Source organism: Neophocaena asiaeorientalis, unplaced genomic scaffold (genome assembly GCF_003031525.2).
Source record: "Neophocaena asiaeorientalis asiaeorientalis breed wild unplaced genomic scaffold, Neophocaena_asiaeorientalis_V1.1 scaffold298, whole genome shotgun sequence".
Taxonomy (NCBI): Eukaryota; Metazoa; Chordata; class Mammalia; order Artiodactyla; family Phocoenidae; genus Neophocaena; species Neophocaena asiaeorientalis.
The window spans coordinates 838,686-858,401 of record NW_020171997.1 but is presented as its reverse complement, the minus strand read 5'-3'; the positions used below and the strand labels follow the sequence as shown (position 1 = coordinate 858,401).

The following is a 19,716-nucleotide window of genomic DNA, read 5'->3' as shown; positions in this document are numbered from 1 at the left end:
TTCCTACAGACCTGTTGTAGAATGAATTGTGTCCCCCGAAAATTCATATTGACTTCTGTATGAAATTTTATAAGTCACTGTTTTACTTAATCCTTTTATTCAAGTTAGTTTTGTCATTGATTGTCTCGGGTTTTCTATGCATATCATCTGCAAATATAGTTTTCATATTTCTTTTATAATTCTTATGCTTTTAACTAGTTTCTATTATGTACTTAAAGAAGAATGTATATAACATATTTAGATGAGTGATAGCAATGAGCTAGGAGATGTATAAGGAAAGGTTTTAAAGTCTTCTGGTAAATCCAGTGGGAGGTGTCTACTTTACGCTCTTCCTATGGGTCTTCAAAGCATTCCACATGCAAACTGCCTGAAGTAAAGGCAAGAACACTAATATAAACACCTTATCCTATTTAAATATCAGAATGGATAGTTTTAACTGAAGTAAACACAAATGTTCTTGTTCAGGAAGTTTTATAGGCTATGACTGGTAGAATTAATCTGAAGGTTGAAAATTCAGCAATTTCTATTATTCTGTTTTCCAGTTTACTAATTCTTTCTTCTGTCCCCTCCATTCTGCTGTTAAGCTCATTCTTGATTTTTTAAAAAATTTGGTTATTGTACATTTCAGTTATAAAAGTTACATTTGGTTCTTTTTTATATCTTCTGTTTCTTCACTGAGACTTTGTTCTTTCATTTGTTTCAAGTGTGTTCATTATTGTTTAAGCATTTTTATTATAACTGCTTGAAAAATCCTTGTGATTCTAAAATCTGTGTCATCTAGATGCTGGCAATTGTCTTTTCTCATTCAAGTTGAATTTCCTAGTTTTTTATATGACAATTAAAACCTGGACATTTTGGGTATTGTAAGACTGAATCTTATCTAAATTTTGTGTTTCAACAGGCCTCCTCTGACACTGCTCTAGTTGGGGGAGAAGGGCACTGTCAGGTGGGGGATGAAAGTCCAGGTTACCCACTTGGTCTCTTTTGACATAGTGGTGCGAGGAGGGTTTGTTACAGCTCCCAGCAGACCTCTACTGATACCACCCTGGCTTTTAGGGGCAGGGATGCCTTGTTACTGCTCCCCAAGTGGCTTCCACTGACACTATAAGGGGGAGGGTAGCCTTGTTATATCTGGGCAGTGGTCACAGTCTACACTAGGCCTCCTCTGACACCACTTTCCATAGGGAGAGGAAAGTGCACCTCATTCCAGTCCTGTGGGAATAAAAGTCTTCTGTCTCTGCTCTGCCTCCTCTGATACTACCCTAGTGAGAGTGGAAGCTGAGGCTCTCCAACCACCCTTTTCTGGCAGTGGTGGGTTTGGAGCAGCAGATTTTCCTGTTGTGTTTGGCTGGAGTAAGCAGTTATTATCTAAAAGTTTTCTGTCCTACTAGGCAGCCCTTTTCCTGGTCCTTTGGCTAGAGAGAGGAGGGTTTTCTTGAGACTTCTTTTATCTTTGCCTGTTACCATTTCTGGATTCTGGTTTCTCTAGCACCCAGAAATATGAGTCAAAAAGAAAACCCAAGGACTTCACTGTTGTGTTGTACCTTGGGTCCTGAGGTTCCTAGTTAGTCTGCCTTCTTGTCTCTACCTTCTAGAGTCTTCTAATGTGTGTTTATAAACACATCCACTGAAACTGGTGTTATTTCGTATTGGGTTACCTGAGAATACCTTATGAGAAGGTAATATTCATCAGAGACTCAAAGGAAGTGAGAGAATGAACTATGTCGATATCTGGAATGGAAACTTTTTTAGGTAGAAGGAACAGCATATGAAAAGGCCATGATGCAGGTAGAAGATTAGCATATTTGCAATACAGCAAGGAAGCCAATGTAGCTGAGGTAGAATGAGAAAGGAATTGAAAAGTAGAAAGATGAGGTCAGAGATATGTCTGTAGTTTAAGGCATCTCATAATTTATAGGCAGTTATAAGGACTCTTTCATTATGAGTGAAATGGAAAAGCACTAGATGATTTTGAGCAAATAATACTTGTAACCTAAAATATGTTTATAAGGGATCACTCTAGCTTTTGGGAGAACAAGAGACCATAGAGAGGACAAGGGAGGAATCAGGAATGCAGTTGGAGATATTGCAGTAATAGAAGTGAGACATGGTGATTGGTTAGAACAGGTTGGTTAAAGGATGAGGAGCTGGCAAGTTATATTAGATAAGTCTGCTGGCAGAGTCCATTGGACTTATTGATATATAGAAGTTGAAAGTGGAACAAATAAAAGAGTCAGGGATGATGCCAAGAATTTTAGCCTGAGCAACTAGACAGCTACTGAAATGGTGAAGACTGTAAGAGAAGGTTGTGGTGGTAGGGTTTTATGGAATCGGGATTTAAGTTTGAGATGTAATATTCGTCAACATTTGCATTTTTTTATAACAAAATCTCAAATTTTTAGTGATTATTTTAAAATGTGACAAGGAGATGACTGTGCCCTAAATCGTGTCTACACTATAGGAGAATTACAAGAAAGAAATAGTAAACACTAAAAGCATTTGAAAGCAAAGGAAGAAAAAGTACAGTGATAAGGTAATCTTCATAGCCTGACTCAAGAATATAAGTAGACATTGAAGGAACAGCAGAACTATGCTAGATGAATGGATGCTGGATTCAGACATGGGCAAGAATTTAGACATGACAAGTGGTCTCCATTTGTACCTATAGAAAGAGGGTTAAATCCACAGCAAAGTCAACAGCAAGCTGAGCAAGAGAAATCCACATTTTACATAAAAAATCCCACTTAAGCCTCAAAAATCCTTATTATAACAATATGCTATTATTCGTTTACAAAAGGGAAAACCAAGGTTAAGAGAATTTGTCTACAGTTACTACTAAGTAACGAACCAGGATTTCAGCTTAAGCCTGTCAGACTCCAGTGTCTGAACTCCTATGAGTAATGGAATATTGCCCCCTGAGGTGAATAAAATAAAAACACTGTTGTGTTTTTATGAAAAACTGTTGCAGAAAAGGAAAAGGGAAATTTTTCTCAAGACTTAGAGGAAGCAAGCCCTCCCTAATCCTCCCAGTGTTTCCCAGCAACTACTTGGGCTTTATTATTCATATGCTAAAACACGTACTTGATTAACACCCTAGGATTCACAAAAGGTGGAATGATCTCAGTTTTATTATAAAACCATCTACACAGGCACAAAATTGATCTATCTTTAGTAAACTTCATTGCTCACTTCTAGTCTGAATACGGCTGTTTATGAATGCATATCCTTCCAACATAGGCTAGTCATCCCTGTTGAACACTTGTTTCAATACTTCTCTGTGGGCTACTTCACCTTAGTAGAAAACATTTCTGTAGCAAAAGGATCATCTATTGTTTCCTCGCCTATTAACTTCACATCAGGCAGAAAAAATGGTTTAAAGTGGAGGGTAGGTGTGGCTAAAATGGGAAACTCAAGGAATCCTTGTGATGGAACCGTTCCATATCCGGACTATATCATTGTCTATATCCTGGTTGTGATACCATATTATAGTTTTACAAGGTATTAGTTACCTTTATGGGAAACTAAATAGAGGGTATGGGGATCTCTCTGTATTATTTCTTGCAAGTGCATGTAAATGTACACTTATCTCAAACAGAGTTAAAAAAATTCAAACCTGCATTTTCTTAAGATAAAAGGCAGCCATGCTGGTGGGAGTGTACAATCAATATCCAATAAAGCTGAACATATGCGAGTTTGGACCAGCATATCTATGACTCCCAGGTACATAACCTACAGAAACATACATATTTCTGTACACCAAAAGCACAAAATGTTCTTAGCAGCACTATTTATATAATAATCAAATCAAACTGTCCAAATGCCCATCAATAATATGAAATTTAGATACACTGTGGAATATTCATATAATGAAATACTACCAGCAATGAGAATGAACACACTATAATTATATACAATAGTATGAACAAATCATAGAAACAAGGTTGAGGGGGGAAAAAATGCCCAGACACAAAAGAGTAGATCCTGTATGAGTCCACTGATACAAAGTTCAGAATCTGGCAAAACTAAGCTATAATTTTAGAAGTAAAGATAATGTTTATTCTTGGGAATTGGTCCTGGCTAGAAAGGAGGGCACCTGGAATGCTGAATATTTTGTTTCTGGGCGCTGGTAACATGGACACCATATATTAAATTTGTGAAGATTCATTGAACTGTACATGATTGTTCATTTTAATTTTTATTCATTGATAAAAATTTAAGTTGAAAACAAAGGCAGTAGTGGTAGCTGCACCAGAGCCTCTATGGTTTATTTAATCATGAATATGTACAGATTTCTCTCGCAATGCGTTTCTCACGTTGCATACCTATCAAGAGTCACATGTTTTCTGAGTCTATGCTCATAAACGACCTTTTCAACTTTTAGTAAGATTTTATCTCTCAGTTGTGATTATTTTGTATTGGCTAGAGCACTTGTTGAAAGAATTTTATAAGACATGTTTTTCTTATTTCTTTGTTGAGGAGATGTTTATAGCATAGATCTAAAATACTTGATTCAATTTCTCCTCCTTAATAAAAAAAATTCCTTTTTATTAGGATGAAGTAATCACTTTATTAGGTTATTTACATTATATTCAGTTTGATTTCTTACATTGTCATTTGGCTTTCATTTTTGGTTCGTTTTTCACAAACAAAATTTTTGTTACCAGAGCTCCTTATGCACAATTCTTAGAGCACCAGAGACTGTATTAGTTTCCTATTGCTACTATAGCAAATTACTACTTAGTTTAAAACAACATAAATGTATTATAGTTCTGGAAACCAGAAGTCCAAAATGAGTTTCACTAGGCTAAAATGAAGATGTTTGGCAGGGCTGTGTTCTTCTAGAGGTTCTAGGGGAGAATCTGTTTCTTTGCAACTTTTCTGAAGCTGTTTCCATTCTTTGCCTCATGGCCCTCTTTCATTATCAAAGCCAGCAATGGATAGTTAGTCTTTCTCATATTGCATCACTCTGATACTGACTCCTCTACCTTCCTTTTCCATATTTAAGTACCCTTCTGGTTACATTGGGCTCACCTGGACAAGCCCACATACCCTATTTTAAGGTTAGCCAATTTACAAACTTAATTCCATCTGCTCCCTTCATTCCCCTTTGCCATGTAACATAATTTAGGATATGGAAGACTTTGGAGGCTACTTCTCTACAGACACATTAAGATTTTGTATGATTGGCTAGATTTTGGCACAAGCCTTATGACTGAATCCCACATGGAAGCCTTACAATGAGCAAGATTAAAATTTGTGCCATGACTTCTGGCTTCTGCTTAGGATGTAGAAAACTAAAATGATATTACTTCTACCCTTCCACCAAAAAACACTGGACTGTCTGGAAATTCAAAACTTTCCTTGAACCCATCAGAGATTGCAGAGCAGTCAACCCCAAATCTAAAGAAAGGGGCCTCCAAGGAGAGACCAGATGCAAGCACTTGCTCTTTGGGGGCAGATGCAGCCAGATACCATAAAAGCCAGTAAGAAGAATTCAACCAAAAAAAAATTTTTTTTTTGTCTGCGCCACGTGGTTTGCAGGATCTCAGTTCCCCGACCAGGGATTGAACCCCAGCTCCCTGAAGTGGAAGCACGGAGTCCCAACCGCTGGACCACCAGGGAATTCCCTTAGCCAAAATTTTTAATGAATTGCTTAAAGCTGAGTATGGTCTAGTGTGAGAATATAGAACCCTTAGTAGCTACATAAAACAAGGGAGAAGTTGCTCTCTCTTGCAAGCTTCTCTCCACACATCTTACAACAAGCTTTAAGCCACAGCAGGAGGAGGGGGAAAGGTTGTGGGGAGGAAGAGCAGCAAATGTCGTTGCCCTTAGGGAAGAAGTGGAGACACAGCTCACCTGGGAAACAGAAAACTACCTCTACCCCAGAGGCCAGGAATACATACTGGGCCAAGAACAAATTTGCTACAGCTGGGGCAAGGCTGGATTACTGAGAAGACCCTATCCCAAGACCCAGGAACAAAACCCAACGCTGATGCTGATTCAGAACAGAGAATACCTACCACTACCAGGCTAACAAACATCAACTGACAGGTAACAGCAGTCTACTGCTGGGAGAGGGGCACAAGTGTGGAAAAGACCATTTCTGAGAAGACACAAAAGATCTAAAACTGAGAGTGGAGCAGATGCTGATGTGGAAGTAAACTAACAGAAAACAAAAACCTCTGGCAAGGCAGTTTACATCATAAGAGGAATTTGAAGCATGTAGAGTACTAAAGGTAATCATAGTAACAACAAAACCCAAACAGCCCAACTCTCAATTCCCTTCCAGATTGACTTAATTACCCATGCTTAAGACCAAACAAAAAGCCCATTTCAAGGCCTGAAAACTATTTACCTCATCTTTACTGCATTACACAATACGTCTGACTTTCAACAAAAATTATGAAGTCTACAAAAAAGCAATGGAAAAAATAAACACACTATCAAGAGACAAATCATCAGAACCAGTTTTAGATATGACACAGATATTAGAATATCAGACAGGAAATTTTAAGTATGATTAATATAGTAAATGCTCTAGTGGAAAAGATGGATAGATAACATGTATGATCATATATGTAATTTGAGCAAGACATAGAAACTATAGGAAAGAAGACAACATAGGCCAATGGAACAAAATTGAGAGCCCAGAAATAAACCCTCACAAACACAGTCAAGTAATATTTGACAAGGGAGCCAAGAATACTCAATGGGAAAAGGATAGTCTCTTCAATAAATGGTGTTGGGAAAACTGGATCACACAGGTAGAATAATGAAATTGGACTCCTACCTTATGCCACTCACAAAAATTAACTTGAAATGGAGTAAAGAACTGAAACCATAAAACTCTTAAGAAGAAAACATAGTGGAAAATCTCCTTGACATATGTATTCACAACAATTTTTTGGATATGGTATCAAAAGCACAAGCAACAAAAGCAAAAATTAGTAAGTGGGACTACATCAAACTAAAGAGCTTCTGCATAGTAGAAAACAACAAAATGAAAAGACAACTTATGGAATATATTTGCAAATCATATCTGATAAGAGGTTAATATCCAAAATATAAAAGGAACTCAGTTCAACAGCAAAAAGGAAACAATCTGATTTTAAAAATAGGCAGAGGAACCGAACAGACATTTTTCCAAAGAAGACCTACAGATGTCCAACAGGTACATGAAAGGATGTTCAACATCACTAATCACCAGGGAAATGCTAGTAAAAACCGCAGTGATGTATCACCTCACACCTGTTAGAATGGCCATTATCAAAGCGACTACAAATAACAAGTGTTGGCAAGGATGTAGAGAAAAGAGAACCCTTGTGCACTGTTGGTGGGAATGTAAATTAGTGCAGCTACTATGGAAAACAGTATGGAAGTCCCTCAAAAAATTGAAAATCGAACTCCCGTGTGATTCAGCAATCCCACTTCTAGCAGGTAGACTGAATCTTTCCCCTGATCTCCTGCCAGGCTGTAGTGTGGAGTGAGGGGCACTGGGCACTTGCCCCTTCAAATTGGGAAGTGTGACGAGGTGGCAGCCATCAGTGCAAGTCTCTCTCTGCTCTGATTGTTGGCAAGCCAGCACACGCGCACTCCTTACAATTAGAGTCTAGGCTTCTCCAGGTCTTCTGTCTCAGTGGATTTCCCAACAGGCATGGGGGCTCCCCAGGGCAAGGGTCCACCTGTGTGGACCTTTCTCTTCCTTACAGACCCCTCCAGGGGTGCTGGTCCCAACCCGTTGCCTTTTCCCCCCCAAGTCTACCCAGTTACATGAAGATCTTCCTTGCGGTTTTGGTTTTATAGGAGATATTCTGCCGGTTTCCAATGAGTTTTCTTTGAGTAATCTTCCACATGTAGATGGGTTTTTTTGTTTGTTTGTTTTGTTTCTTGTTTTTTTGCGGTACGCGGGCCTCTCACTGCTGTGGCCTCTCCCGCTGCAGAGCACAGGCTCCGGACGCGCAGGCTCAGTGGCCATGGCCCACGGGCCCAGCCTCTCCGCGGCATGTGGGATCCTCCCGGACCGGGGCATGAACCCGTGTCCCCTGCATCGGCAGGCGGACTCTCAACCACTGCGCCACCAGGGAAGCCCCTAGATGTATTTTTGATGTGTTTGTGAGAGCAAGTGAGCTCCATGTCTTCCTACTCTGACGTTGATCCCCCTCTCAATTAAAAAAAAACTGTCTTTTAATCTCCTGATCTGTTAGCCTTACTATACCCCAGATTTTCCACAAATACACTACATATTTTAAAACATAGACAATCTATTGAGGAACATTCAAACGAATCACACTTCAGGCTTCTGAATACTTTATCTAGTGGCAACTAATGTGAAATAGGCGATAACCAAATCTAAAAACACTTAGAAAATTCCAATTTGATATCAAAATATAGCAAATAATCCTCATTGAATACTCACTGCTGAGAAAATACTGGCTATGTTTATGAGTATATCAATGTATATTAATAATGATGATAATATTAGCTCATATTTCCCATTTACCGAACACATTAACATGTACTGTCTCAACCATCAGAATAAACTTATGGAGTATGCAAAGGAATTTATATTGTTCTCATTTTTATTGCTGAGGATATAAATGTTTAGTGTGGTTAAATCAATTATTCAACCCTATACAGTTTTTGGAACAAAAATGGAACTTTTTAAATGGAATTTATTTTTATTTCTTTTAGGGTACTATAATTGATTCATAAACATTATTTTTAAAATAATAGGAAATACAGATAGGGAAATTTTTAAAACAATAATCACCTATGCTGAGAGGAAATCATGTTAATGTTTAAGCTATAGTCACACATATGTATACGGTAAAATTGTCCTTCACATAAAAACATGGTATGATTGCCTTTATATGTTAACAAATACTTACAAGGTAACTTTTAATGGATACTTCCTGATCCACTGTATGGATGTACTGTTGTTGGATATTTAGGTCCTTTCCAAGTTTTCACAATATTAATCTCCCCTTATGTCCATTTATGAACTTAGCTTATGTCTATGAGTCACAAAAGTATATATCAAGCTTATCTCTTTTCTAATTCTCAGTCTTATATGATAAGACATTAACATTTCTATGTAGAGATTTTCTCTTTTGAAACTTGAGACTGACAATCCTCACAGGACTGTTGTGAGAATGAAATGTATAATACTCCTAAAAAGGCTTTGACAAAAGATATTTTTAAACTCCTAATTTCTTTGGCTAAATATACATATTTGTATCAACAGGTTTAAAACCTAAAAAAAACTTTTGGACCCACTGGAAGCTGAACGAACTCTCCACAACGACCATTCATGGTAGCAAGAAAGCACCTTCAGAATCTATAAAGGACAGGATTGCAAGAAGTCAAGAACGCATATCAACTTGTAAGTAAATTTATTATATACTGCTGATTGAAATAGCCAAAATCAAGTGTATCATTATTTTTTTGTCAAAATTTTCTAATGATTTATTTTCTGGTGAGGGTCTTAAAATAACATTTGATTTATAGATGGGTATTATAGTAATTTGAATATTGCTTTATATTTTAGTTTTTCATTATAAAAATAGCGTGTGCTTAAGTCCTTTTCTCATTTGCATGTTATTATGTTTTTATATTGATCTGCGGGAACTCCTCAGGTTTGTAAGAACACTACAAATATTCTTAATTTTTAGCTGTATTGCTCTCTGGTTAATAATGTGTTTTACCAATAGATAAGTTTAAAATTTTTATTCAGTAAATTTAAATAATGTCTTTTGTAGTTTCAGTTTTGTGGCATGTTTGTCAGGACTTACTTACCTAAATTATGAAAAAAAGAATCTACCTGTTCTTTTTTTCTAGTACTTTTTTATTTCCATGTTTTATTCAACTCCTTACTCCACTTGGGGTTTATTTTGTTATAAAGGAAGGTAGTTGTAGTCCAGTATTTTGTTTTTTCCAAATGCTTACTTATTAAATGGTCCACTTACAGACTACTTGAAATAGCAATTCACATGGATATATTTTTGTATTCTCTTCTACCTCCCAAATTCCTGTACCAGGACCAAACTTCTCAGTAACTCTACATTAATTAGCACTTTAAGGCAAGTTTATTTTTCTCTAATTTATACTATATTTCAATACTAAACATAGGTCTGGTGCTCAGGCCTCATTTCTGACCAATTAAATAAGAATCTGAGGCTCAGTATTTTTTAAAGCTACCCAGATGATTTCAATGTGCAGGCAAAGTTAAGAACCACTAGTGTAGAGGGAAATACCTTTCCATCATACTTCTTGATATAGGCCAGGGCAAGGAGGGACTAACCTACTCAACCTACTCTTCTGAAAGCAGCTCGTCAGTTAATTTCTGATTCCAAAATTGTTTAATTAGTTAATTACTGCTCTTCTGATTAGTACTTTGATTCTTCTCCACTCTTATTCCCATAGATGTCATCCTGTCTGATTTCTATCTTTTAGTAGTTATGTGAAATTTCTTATTTGCTAATGTCACCCTGGTTTTTACAGAGCTTCATGCATATTTGTAATTTTGGATGGAAAGAGAGATAATCCACTGTCTTGACCCAATCTTATCTCTTTTTGTTTCTCAGTCTCACATGTAAATAACAACTTGGCTGAATATAAAATTAAGGAGGTTGGGGGAGCTTTCTTTTTTTTCATTTTAACTTACAGAAAAGTGTTGAGAATAGTATAACTCCCATATATCCTTTATCCACCAAATGTTTGAATTTATCCTATTTGTTTTATTGTTTTCTCTATCCCTCTTTTATATAAATATTTAAAGCTATAAATTTCTCTAATTCCTATTTCAGCTACAGTCTGCAAATTTTGATATATTTTCGTTATCATTTAATCCAAAATATTTTCTAATATCCAGTATAATTTCTGTTTTGACCTATGGGTTATTTAGAGATGTATTATTTAATTTTTAAATACTTAGGGCTTTTCTAGATACCTTAAAATTACTGATTTCTAGGGCTTCCCTGGTGGCGTAGTGGTTGAGAGTCCGTTTCACTAAAAAAAAAAAAAAAAAAAAAAAATTACTGATTTCCAATTTTAAATATACTGTGGTCTGAGAATATACTCTACAGTCTTTTGAAGTGTATTGAGACTTGTTTTATGGTACAGTACATGGTCTATCTTGGTGAACATTCAATGTGCACGTGAGAAGAATGTGTATTCTGCAATTATTTTGTAAATCTCAATTAGATCAAGGTGGTTGATAGTGATATTCAGATCTTCAATATCAAGATTCAACAAACTACAGCCTGTGGACCAAATCTGGCCTGCAGCCTATTTTTTATACATCCTATGAGCTAAGAATGATTTTTACATTTTTAAGGGTTGTAAAAAAAAAAAAACAATAAAGAATATACCACAAAGGGACTTTCCTGGTGGCACAGTTGTTAAGAATCTGCCTGCCAATGCAGGGGACACGGGTTCAAGCCCTGGTCCTGGAAGATACCACATGCTGCGGAGCAACTAAGCCCAGGCGCCACAACTGCTGAGCCTGTGCTCTAGAACCTGTGCTCCACAACAAAAGAAGCCACTGCAGTGAGAAGCCTGCTCACTGCAACAAAGAGTAGCCCCCGCTTGCCACAACCAGAGAAAGCCGGCTCACAGTAACAAAGACCCACCACAGCCCAAAATAAGTAAATTTAAAAATATATATATACCACAGAGATCACATGTGGCCCACAAAGCCTAAAATATTGGACTATCTGACCCTTAATAGAAAAAGCGTGCTAACTCTCGTTCTGTATCTTTATGATATTTAATTATTCTATTAATTACTGAGAAGGGGGTGTTAAAATCTCCCACTGCAATTGTGGAATTATCTATTTCTCCCTTTAATTCTGCTGATTTTTGCTTTATGCCTTTTTAAGTTACTGGGCACATACACAATTATTATGTTTTCCCTTTAATCATTATGAAATATTTCTTCATATCTATGATAATTCTCCTAGGGGAATTATCTATCTAATTATCTATGAGTTCTATTTTGTCAGATATTAATATAGCCACTTGAGCTTTCTTATGCTTGTGGTTTGCATAGTGTATCTTTTCCCATCATTTTACTTACAACCTCTTTGTTTTTTCATGTTTAAAGGTTGTCTTGCAAACAACCTATAGTTGAATCTTGGTTTTTTATTTAGTCTTACAATTTCTTCCTTTTGATTGGAGTGATTACTTCATCTACATTCAACATAACTATTGACATGATTAGGATTGTTTTTACCATGTTCCTGTTTGTTTACAGTTTTATCTCACCTGTTTTATGTTCTTCAATTCCCCTTCCCTATCTTCATTTGGTTAAGCAAATATTTTTAGTATTCCATTTTAATTCTTCTACTGGCTGTTTGCCTGTACCTTCTTGAATTTTTTGCAATTGCCTTAGTGATTTCAAAATGCATCCTTAAATTATTAAAATACTACTTAAAGTTAATGTTGTCCTACTTTACTAAAAATGTAGGAACTTGGAGACGGATAGCTACACATACTCCCCTTTGTCCTTTGTGCTGTTGTTGTCATATATATTAGAAGATCTACATGAATAATGGCCTCACATTATACAGTGTTAGGATTTTTGCTTCAAATAACTACATGGTTTATTTCAGCTTTATTGAGGTCTAATTGATGTACAATAAACCACACACATTTAGAATATAAAATTTCACAATTGGACATATGTATAAACTCATAAAACTGTCACAGCCTTCAAGATAGGAAACATATCCACCATTCCAGAAAGTTCCTCAGACTTTTTTGTAGTTCCTCCCTCTTTCTCAATCCCCAGGCAATTACTCATGTGATTTTTGTCACTACAGGTTAGTTTGCATTTTCTAGAATTTTATGTAAATGGAATCATAGAGTATGTGCTATCTTTTGTCTGGCATTTTCTACTCTGCATAAGTATCTTGAGATTCATTCATCTTGATGTACGTATGAATAGTTTGTTCCCCTGTATTGCTGAGTAATAGTGCATGGTAAGGATATACAACAATTTGTTTATCCATTCACATGTTGGTAGACATTTGCATTGTTTCCAGTATTTAGCTATTATAAATAAAGCTGCTATGAATATTCATGTACAAGTCTTTGTGTAAACATAGGATTTCATTTATCTTTAGTAAGCATCTAGTAGTGGAAGGCTGAATAGTATGGTAAGTGTATTATAACATTTTAAGAAATTGCCAAATTTATCCAAAATTTTACATTCCTATCAGTATACAAGTTATAGTTACTCTACTTCCTTGCTAAGACTTTGTACAGTCTTTTTAATTTTAGCCATTCTTGTGGGTTATGTACTGGTATTTAGTTAGGTTTTATTTTAATTTCTCTAATGACTAATTATGATGAGCTCTTTTCATGTGCTTATTTGCCATCTGTATATCTTCTTTACTGAAGTGTCTGTTTCAATCTTTTCGCTATTTTTATTGGGGTTGTTTGTCTTATTTTAATTGTTATAACAGTTTTTTATATATTCTAGACACAAATCCTTTAACAGGTATATATTTTACAAATATTCTTTTCTAGTCTGTAGTTGCCTTTTCATTTTATAATAGTGTCTTTTGAAAGGCAAAAGTTTATAATATGGTAAAATCAAATTTATCATTTTTTCCAATAGGGTATGTGATTTTTTGTGTCATATTCAAGAATTTTTTTGTGAACCCAATTTCACCCAGATTTTCTCCCATGTTTTCTTCTAGAAATTTTATAGTATATAATTTTATAGCTTAGAATTGTAGCTCCCATTATACACTTAGGTCTCTAATTCATTTTGAGTAATTTTTGAAAATTATGTGAAGTAAGCAGTGAGGATCATTTCTTTGCATATTATTCTAGCACCATATGTTGAAAAGATTATCCTTTGCCCATTGAATTATCTTGGAACCTTTGTCAAAAAAACATTTGATCATATGTGTATTGCTCTATGCATGTACTCTGAATTCTGTTTCACTAATGCCAATACCAAACTACCTTGATAATCGTAATTTTATAACATGTCTTGGAGTCAGGTACTATAAGTCCTCCAACTTTGTTCTTCTTTTAAAAAATTATTTTGGCTATCTAGATTCTTTTCATTTCTATATAATTTTTTAACTGCTTATCAGTATTTAAAGTATATACTCTGGAATTTTCATTGGAATTAGGTTGAATCTATCAACTTAAGAAGCATTGACATCTTAACAATATTGATATTCCAATCCATGAACATAGAATATTTCCACATTTATTTAGGACTTCTTTCTATCTCAGCAATATTTTCTAGTTTTTTCTTTATAAATGCTGCACATATCTCTCAAATAATATTGCATATGGTGTTTTTAATTTCAATTCCTGATTGTTCACTGGTAATATATAAAAAATACTATAGAAAAATATTTTGTGTTGATCTTAATATCCTACAATCTTACTAAACTTGCTTATTAGTTCTAGTAGCCTTTTTAGATTTCTTAGGATTTTTTCTTCATGGATACTCATGTCATCTGAGAATAAAGAGCATTTTACTTTATTTTCAATCTATATGCATTTTATTTATTTTACTTGCCTATGGCTAGGATCTTTAAGAAGATGTTGACTAAAAGTGGTGAGAGTAGACATGCGTGCCTCATTCCTGATCTTAGAGGGAAAATGTTAGGTTACTTACCTTTAAATAGATTTTGGCTGAAAGCTTTTATAGATATCTTTTATCAGGTTGAGGTAGTTTCATTCCCTTCCTAGTTTGCTGAGAGGTTTTTGTTGTTGTTTGTTTTTTAACAAATAGATGTAGGATTTTAGCATTTGTTGAGATGAACATATTGTTTTTCTATTTTAGTCTTTTAATACAGTGAATTACATTGATTGATTTTTCAAGTGTTACCTAACCTTGCATTCCTGGGAAAAATCCCATTTGGCAATTGTGTATTAACCTTTTCATGTGTACTACTGAATTCAGTTTGCTAAAATTTTGTTTCCTTTTCCTGTACTGTCCTGTCACATTTTAGTAATAAGTGTAATGTTCACCCCTCTTCTCTTTTCTAAGGGTTAGTGTAAACTTGGTATTTGTTCTTCTTTACGTATTTGGTAGAATTCACCAACGAAACCATCTGGGCCTAGAAATTCCTCTGTGGTAAGGTTTTTGACTAAAAATTCATTTCTCTAATAGATATAGTGCTATTCAAATGATCAGTTCCTTCTTGAGTAAACTGTAGTTTTGTGTAAATTTTTATTTTATTCCATTAAATATTTTTGAGTTTTATCTGAGATGTGATCTAGTCATTCAGAAATATTTTGGTCTACTTGGGACTTTATTTTAAGCTTCATTAGGTGGAGCCAGAGAACTCTTTTGTTTAGGCCTTAACATGCTTCCCCTACTGAGGCAGTACCCTTCTTAGTATTCTACCCCATGCTCTGTGTGTAACAGATTTCCCATCTGGCTGTCTGGAACATGAGCTTTCTGTGAGCCCCAAGCATTGTTCTGCCCGCTCCTTCCTGTGTTGTTTTTTTTTTTAAACCAACCTCAGGCAAAAATTCAAGGATAACCTTCTGAAGAGCTCCAGAATGCTCTCTGTGTGCATCTGTCTCCTCTATATTATGCTGACCTGTGAATTTTAGCTTGCCTTGACCTTCCTGAATGCTAAATTTTATTTTTCAACTCAGTTATGCTTGGATTCCCACCACTACACTGTGGCCTCAAAATTTCTTTTTTAGAGACAATAAGATGAGACAACTGAAGGGTTCTCTCATTAGGTTTTTTTCTCTTGGCTGGAGCGGGGGTGATTACTGTCCTGTGCTGCCTGTTGTCCAACACATGAAAACTGTTGTTTCATATATTTTCTCCAATTTTTTACTTGTTTAAGAAAGAAGAGCAATCCAGTTCCTGTTACTCCATCATAGCAAGAAGTAGAAGTGATTATATGTATTTTAAAAGATTAAGAGAAGACTTAAAAATAGTCTTCTATATTTAATCGCATATTTGCCATTCCTGGATCTTCATTCCCTCCTATAAATTTGAGTTTCCATCTGGTGTCATTTCCCTTTAGCTTGGAAAAAAACTACCTTTTGGCAGTTCTTATAGTTCAGTTCTGCCAGTAATAAAGTTTCTCAAGTTTATTTATCTAAAAATAATGTTCATTTTGCCTTTATTTTTGAAGGATATTTTTGCTGGATTTAGAATTCTAGGTTCACTTTTCTTTTGCCTTTCAGCAAGATATTTTTCCATTGGGTTCTGGTTTGGTATTGTTTCTTTTTTTTTTTTAATCCACTCTTATTTATATTCTTTTCCCATATAGGACATTACAGAGTATTAAGTAGAGTTCCCTGTGCTATACAACAGGTTATTATTAGTTATCTATTCTATATATAGTAATGTGTACATGTCAATTCCAATCTCCCAATTTATCCCTCTCCTACCTTTCCCCCTTGGTAAACATAAGTTTCTTTTCTACATCTGTGACTCTACTTCTGTTTTGTAAACAGGTTCATTTGTACCATATTTTTTAGATTCCACATATAAGCAATATCATATGATATTTGTTTTTCTCTGTCTGACTTACCTCACTCGGTATGACAATCTCTAGGTCCATCCATATCACTGCAAATGACATTATTTCATTCTTTTTTATGGCTGTGTAATATTTCATTGTATACGTGTACCACATCTTCTTTATCCATTCTTTGGTTGATGGACTTTTAGGTTGCATCCATGTCCTGGCTATTGTAAATAGTGCTGCAATGACCTTGGGGTGCAGGTATCATTTCGAATTATGATTTTCTCTGTATATGTGCCCAGGAGTGGGATTTCTAGATCATATGGTAGCCTTATTTTTAGTTTTTTAAGGAACCTCCATACCGTTCTCCATAGTGGCTGTACCAATTTACCTTCCCACCAACAGTGTATGAGGGTTCCCTTTTCTCCACACCCTCTCCAGCATTTATGGTTTGTAGATTTTTTGATGATGGCCCTTCTGACCAGTGCGGTGATACCTTATTGTCGTTTTGATTTGAATTTCTCTAATTTAGTGATGTTGAGCATCTTTTCATGTGCTTCTTGGCCGTCTATATATCTACGTTGGAGAAATGTCTATTTAGATATTCTGCCCATTTTTTGATTGGGTTTTTTTTTTGTTTTTGGTATTGAGCTGCATGAGCTGTTTGTATAGTTTGGAGATAAATCCCTTATCAGTTGCTACGTTTGCAAATATGTTCTCATTCTGTAGGTCGTCTTTTTGTTTTGTTTATGGTTCCCTTTGCTGTGCAAAAGCTTTTAAGTTTAATTAGGTTCCATTTATTTTTGCTTTTATTTTCTTTAGGAGGTGGATTGAAAAAGATCAAGCTGAGATTCATGTCAGAGAGTGTTCTGCCTATGTTTTCCTCTAAGAAGTTTATAGTATCTGGTCTTACATTTAAGTCTTTAATCCATTTTGAGTTTACTTTGTATATAGTGTTAGAGAATGTTCTAATTTCATTCTTTTAATGTAGCTGTCCAGTATTCCCAGCACGACTTATTGAACAGACTGTCCTTTCTCAATTGTATATTCTTGCCTCCTTTATCATATATTAGGTGACCATAGGTACATGGGTTTATTTCTGGACTTTCTATCCTGTTCCAATGATCTATATTTCTGTTTTTGTGCCAGTACCATACCATTTTGATGACTGTAGCTTTGTACTATAGTCTGAAGTCAGGGAGCCTGATTCCTCTAGCTCTGTTTTTCTTTCTCAAGATTGCCTTGGCTATTCAGGGTGTTTTGTGTTTCCATACAAATTGTAAAATTTTTTGTTCTAATTCTGTGAAAAATGCTATTGGTAATATGATAGGGATTGCATTGAATCTGTAGATTACTTTGGGGAGGATAGGCCTTTTCACAATATTGATTCTTCCAATCCAAGAACATAGTATATCTTTTCCTCTGTTTGTGTCATCTTTTATTTCTTTCATCAATATCTTATAGTTTTTTTGTTTTTTTGGTGGTACACAGGCCTCTCACTGTTGTGGCCTCTCCCATTGCGGAGCACAGGCTCCAGATGTGCAGGCTCAGCGGCCGTGGCTCACGGGCCTAGCCACTCCGTGGCATGTGGGATCCTCCCGGACCGGGGCACGAACCCGTGTCCCCTGCATTGGCAGGCAGACTCTCAACCACTGTGCCACCAGGGAAGCCCTCATCAATATCTTATAGTTTTTGGAGTACAAATCTTTTGCCTCCTTAGGTAGGTTTATTCCTAGGTATTTTATTCTTTTTGATGCAATGGTAAATGGGACAGTTTTCTTAATTTCTCTTTCTTATCTTTCACTGTTAATGTATAGGAATGCAAGAGAATTCTGTGCATAAATTTTGTATCCTGAAACTTTACCAAATTCATTGATGAGCTCTAGTTTTCTGGTAGCATCTTTAGGATTTTCTATGTGTAGTATCATATCATCTGTAAACAGTGCTAGTTTTACTTCTTCTTTTCCAATTTGGATTCCTTTTATTTCTTTTTCTTCTCTGATTGCTGTGGGTAGGACTTCCAAAACTATGTTGAATAAAAGTAGCAAGGGTGGACATCCTTGTCTTGTTCCTGATCTTAGAGGAAATGCTTTTAGTTTTTCACCATTGAGAATGATGTTTACTGTGGATTTGCCATATATGGCCTTTATTATGTTGAAGTATGTTCTCTTTATGCCCACTTTGTGGAGAGTTTTTATCATAAATCGGTGTTGAATTTTGTCAAATGCTTTTTCTGCATCTATTGAGATGATCATATGGTTTTTATTCTTCAGTTTGTTAGTGTAGTGTATCACATTGATTGATTTACATATGTTGAAGAATCTTTGCATCCCTGGGATAAATCCCCCTTGATCATGGTATATGATTCTTTTAATGTGTTGTTGGATTGGATTTGCTAGTATCTTGTTGAAGATTTTTCCTTCTATATTCATCAGTAATACTGGCCTGTAATGTTTTTGTGTGTGATATCTTTGTCTGATTTTGGTATCAAGGTGATCGTGACCTTATAGAATGAGCTTTGGAGTGTTCCTTCCTCAGCAATTTTTTGGAATAGTTTGAGAAGGATAGGTGTTAACTCTTCTCTAAATGTTTGATAGAATTTGCCTGTGAATCCATCTGGTTCCAGACAGCTGTTTGTTGGAAGTTTTTAAATCACAGTTTCAATTTCAGTACTTGTGATTGATCTGTTCATATTTTCTATTTCTTCCTGGTACAGTCTTGGAAGATTGTACCTTTCTAAGAATTTGTCCATTTCTTCTAGGTTGGCCATTTTATTGCCGTATAGTTGCTTGTATTAGTCTCTTATGATCCTTTGTATGGTGTCAGTTGTAACTTCTTTTTCATTTCTAATTTTATTGATTTGAGTCCTCTGCCTTTTTCTCTTGATGAGAACCCTACAGGTTCCATTTTAGAAGGCTCAACGCCCCTCCAGTTTCTACCTGCTTTTAGTCATTCCCTGGTATCTTCAAGTGGTTAATGTCCTTTTTTTAAACACTTCCAAGAATTCATAACTTTTATCTATGGGAGAGTCAGACTGATGTAAATTAAATATTTAAATATTGAGTTTATTTTCCAATTTAAATATCAAATTGTCAAATCACATGTTCTTATAAAACTAGATACTACTTCATTATCTTCTGTTATTTAGTCTAGTAGAGAAGTCTAAACCAGCCTGTTTTCTTCCTTTACAGTTAATTTATAAAATTTAGTTTTTACTTTTACTTATTTAGATGTTTCCAAGATTTTTTAA

General features: G+C 35.4%; 1 protein-coding gene across 1 annotated transcript in view; it reads left to right on the top strand.

Annotated features, from left to right (window-relative positions):
- Nucleotides 1–19,716, top strand: part of FAM227B (family with sequence similarity 227 member B) — a 246,445-nt gene that overhangs the window by 35,401 nt on the left and 191,328 nt on the right. Inside the window, exon 11 of the mRNA XM_024748771.1 lies at nucleotides 9,245–9,382. Coding sequence (XP_024604539.1) covers nucleotides 9,245–9,382 — 138 coding nt within the window. The remainder of the gene's footprint in view (nucleotides 1–9,244; nucleotides 9,383–19,716) is intronic.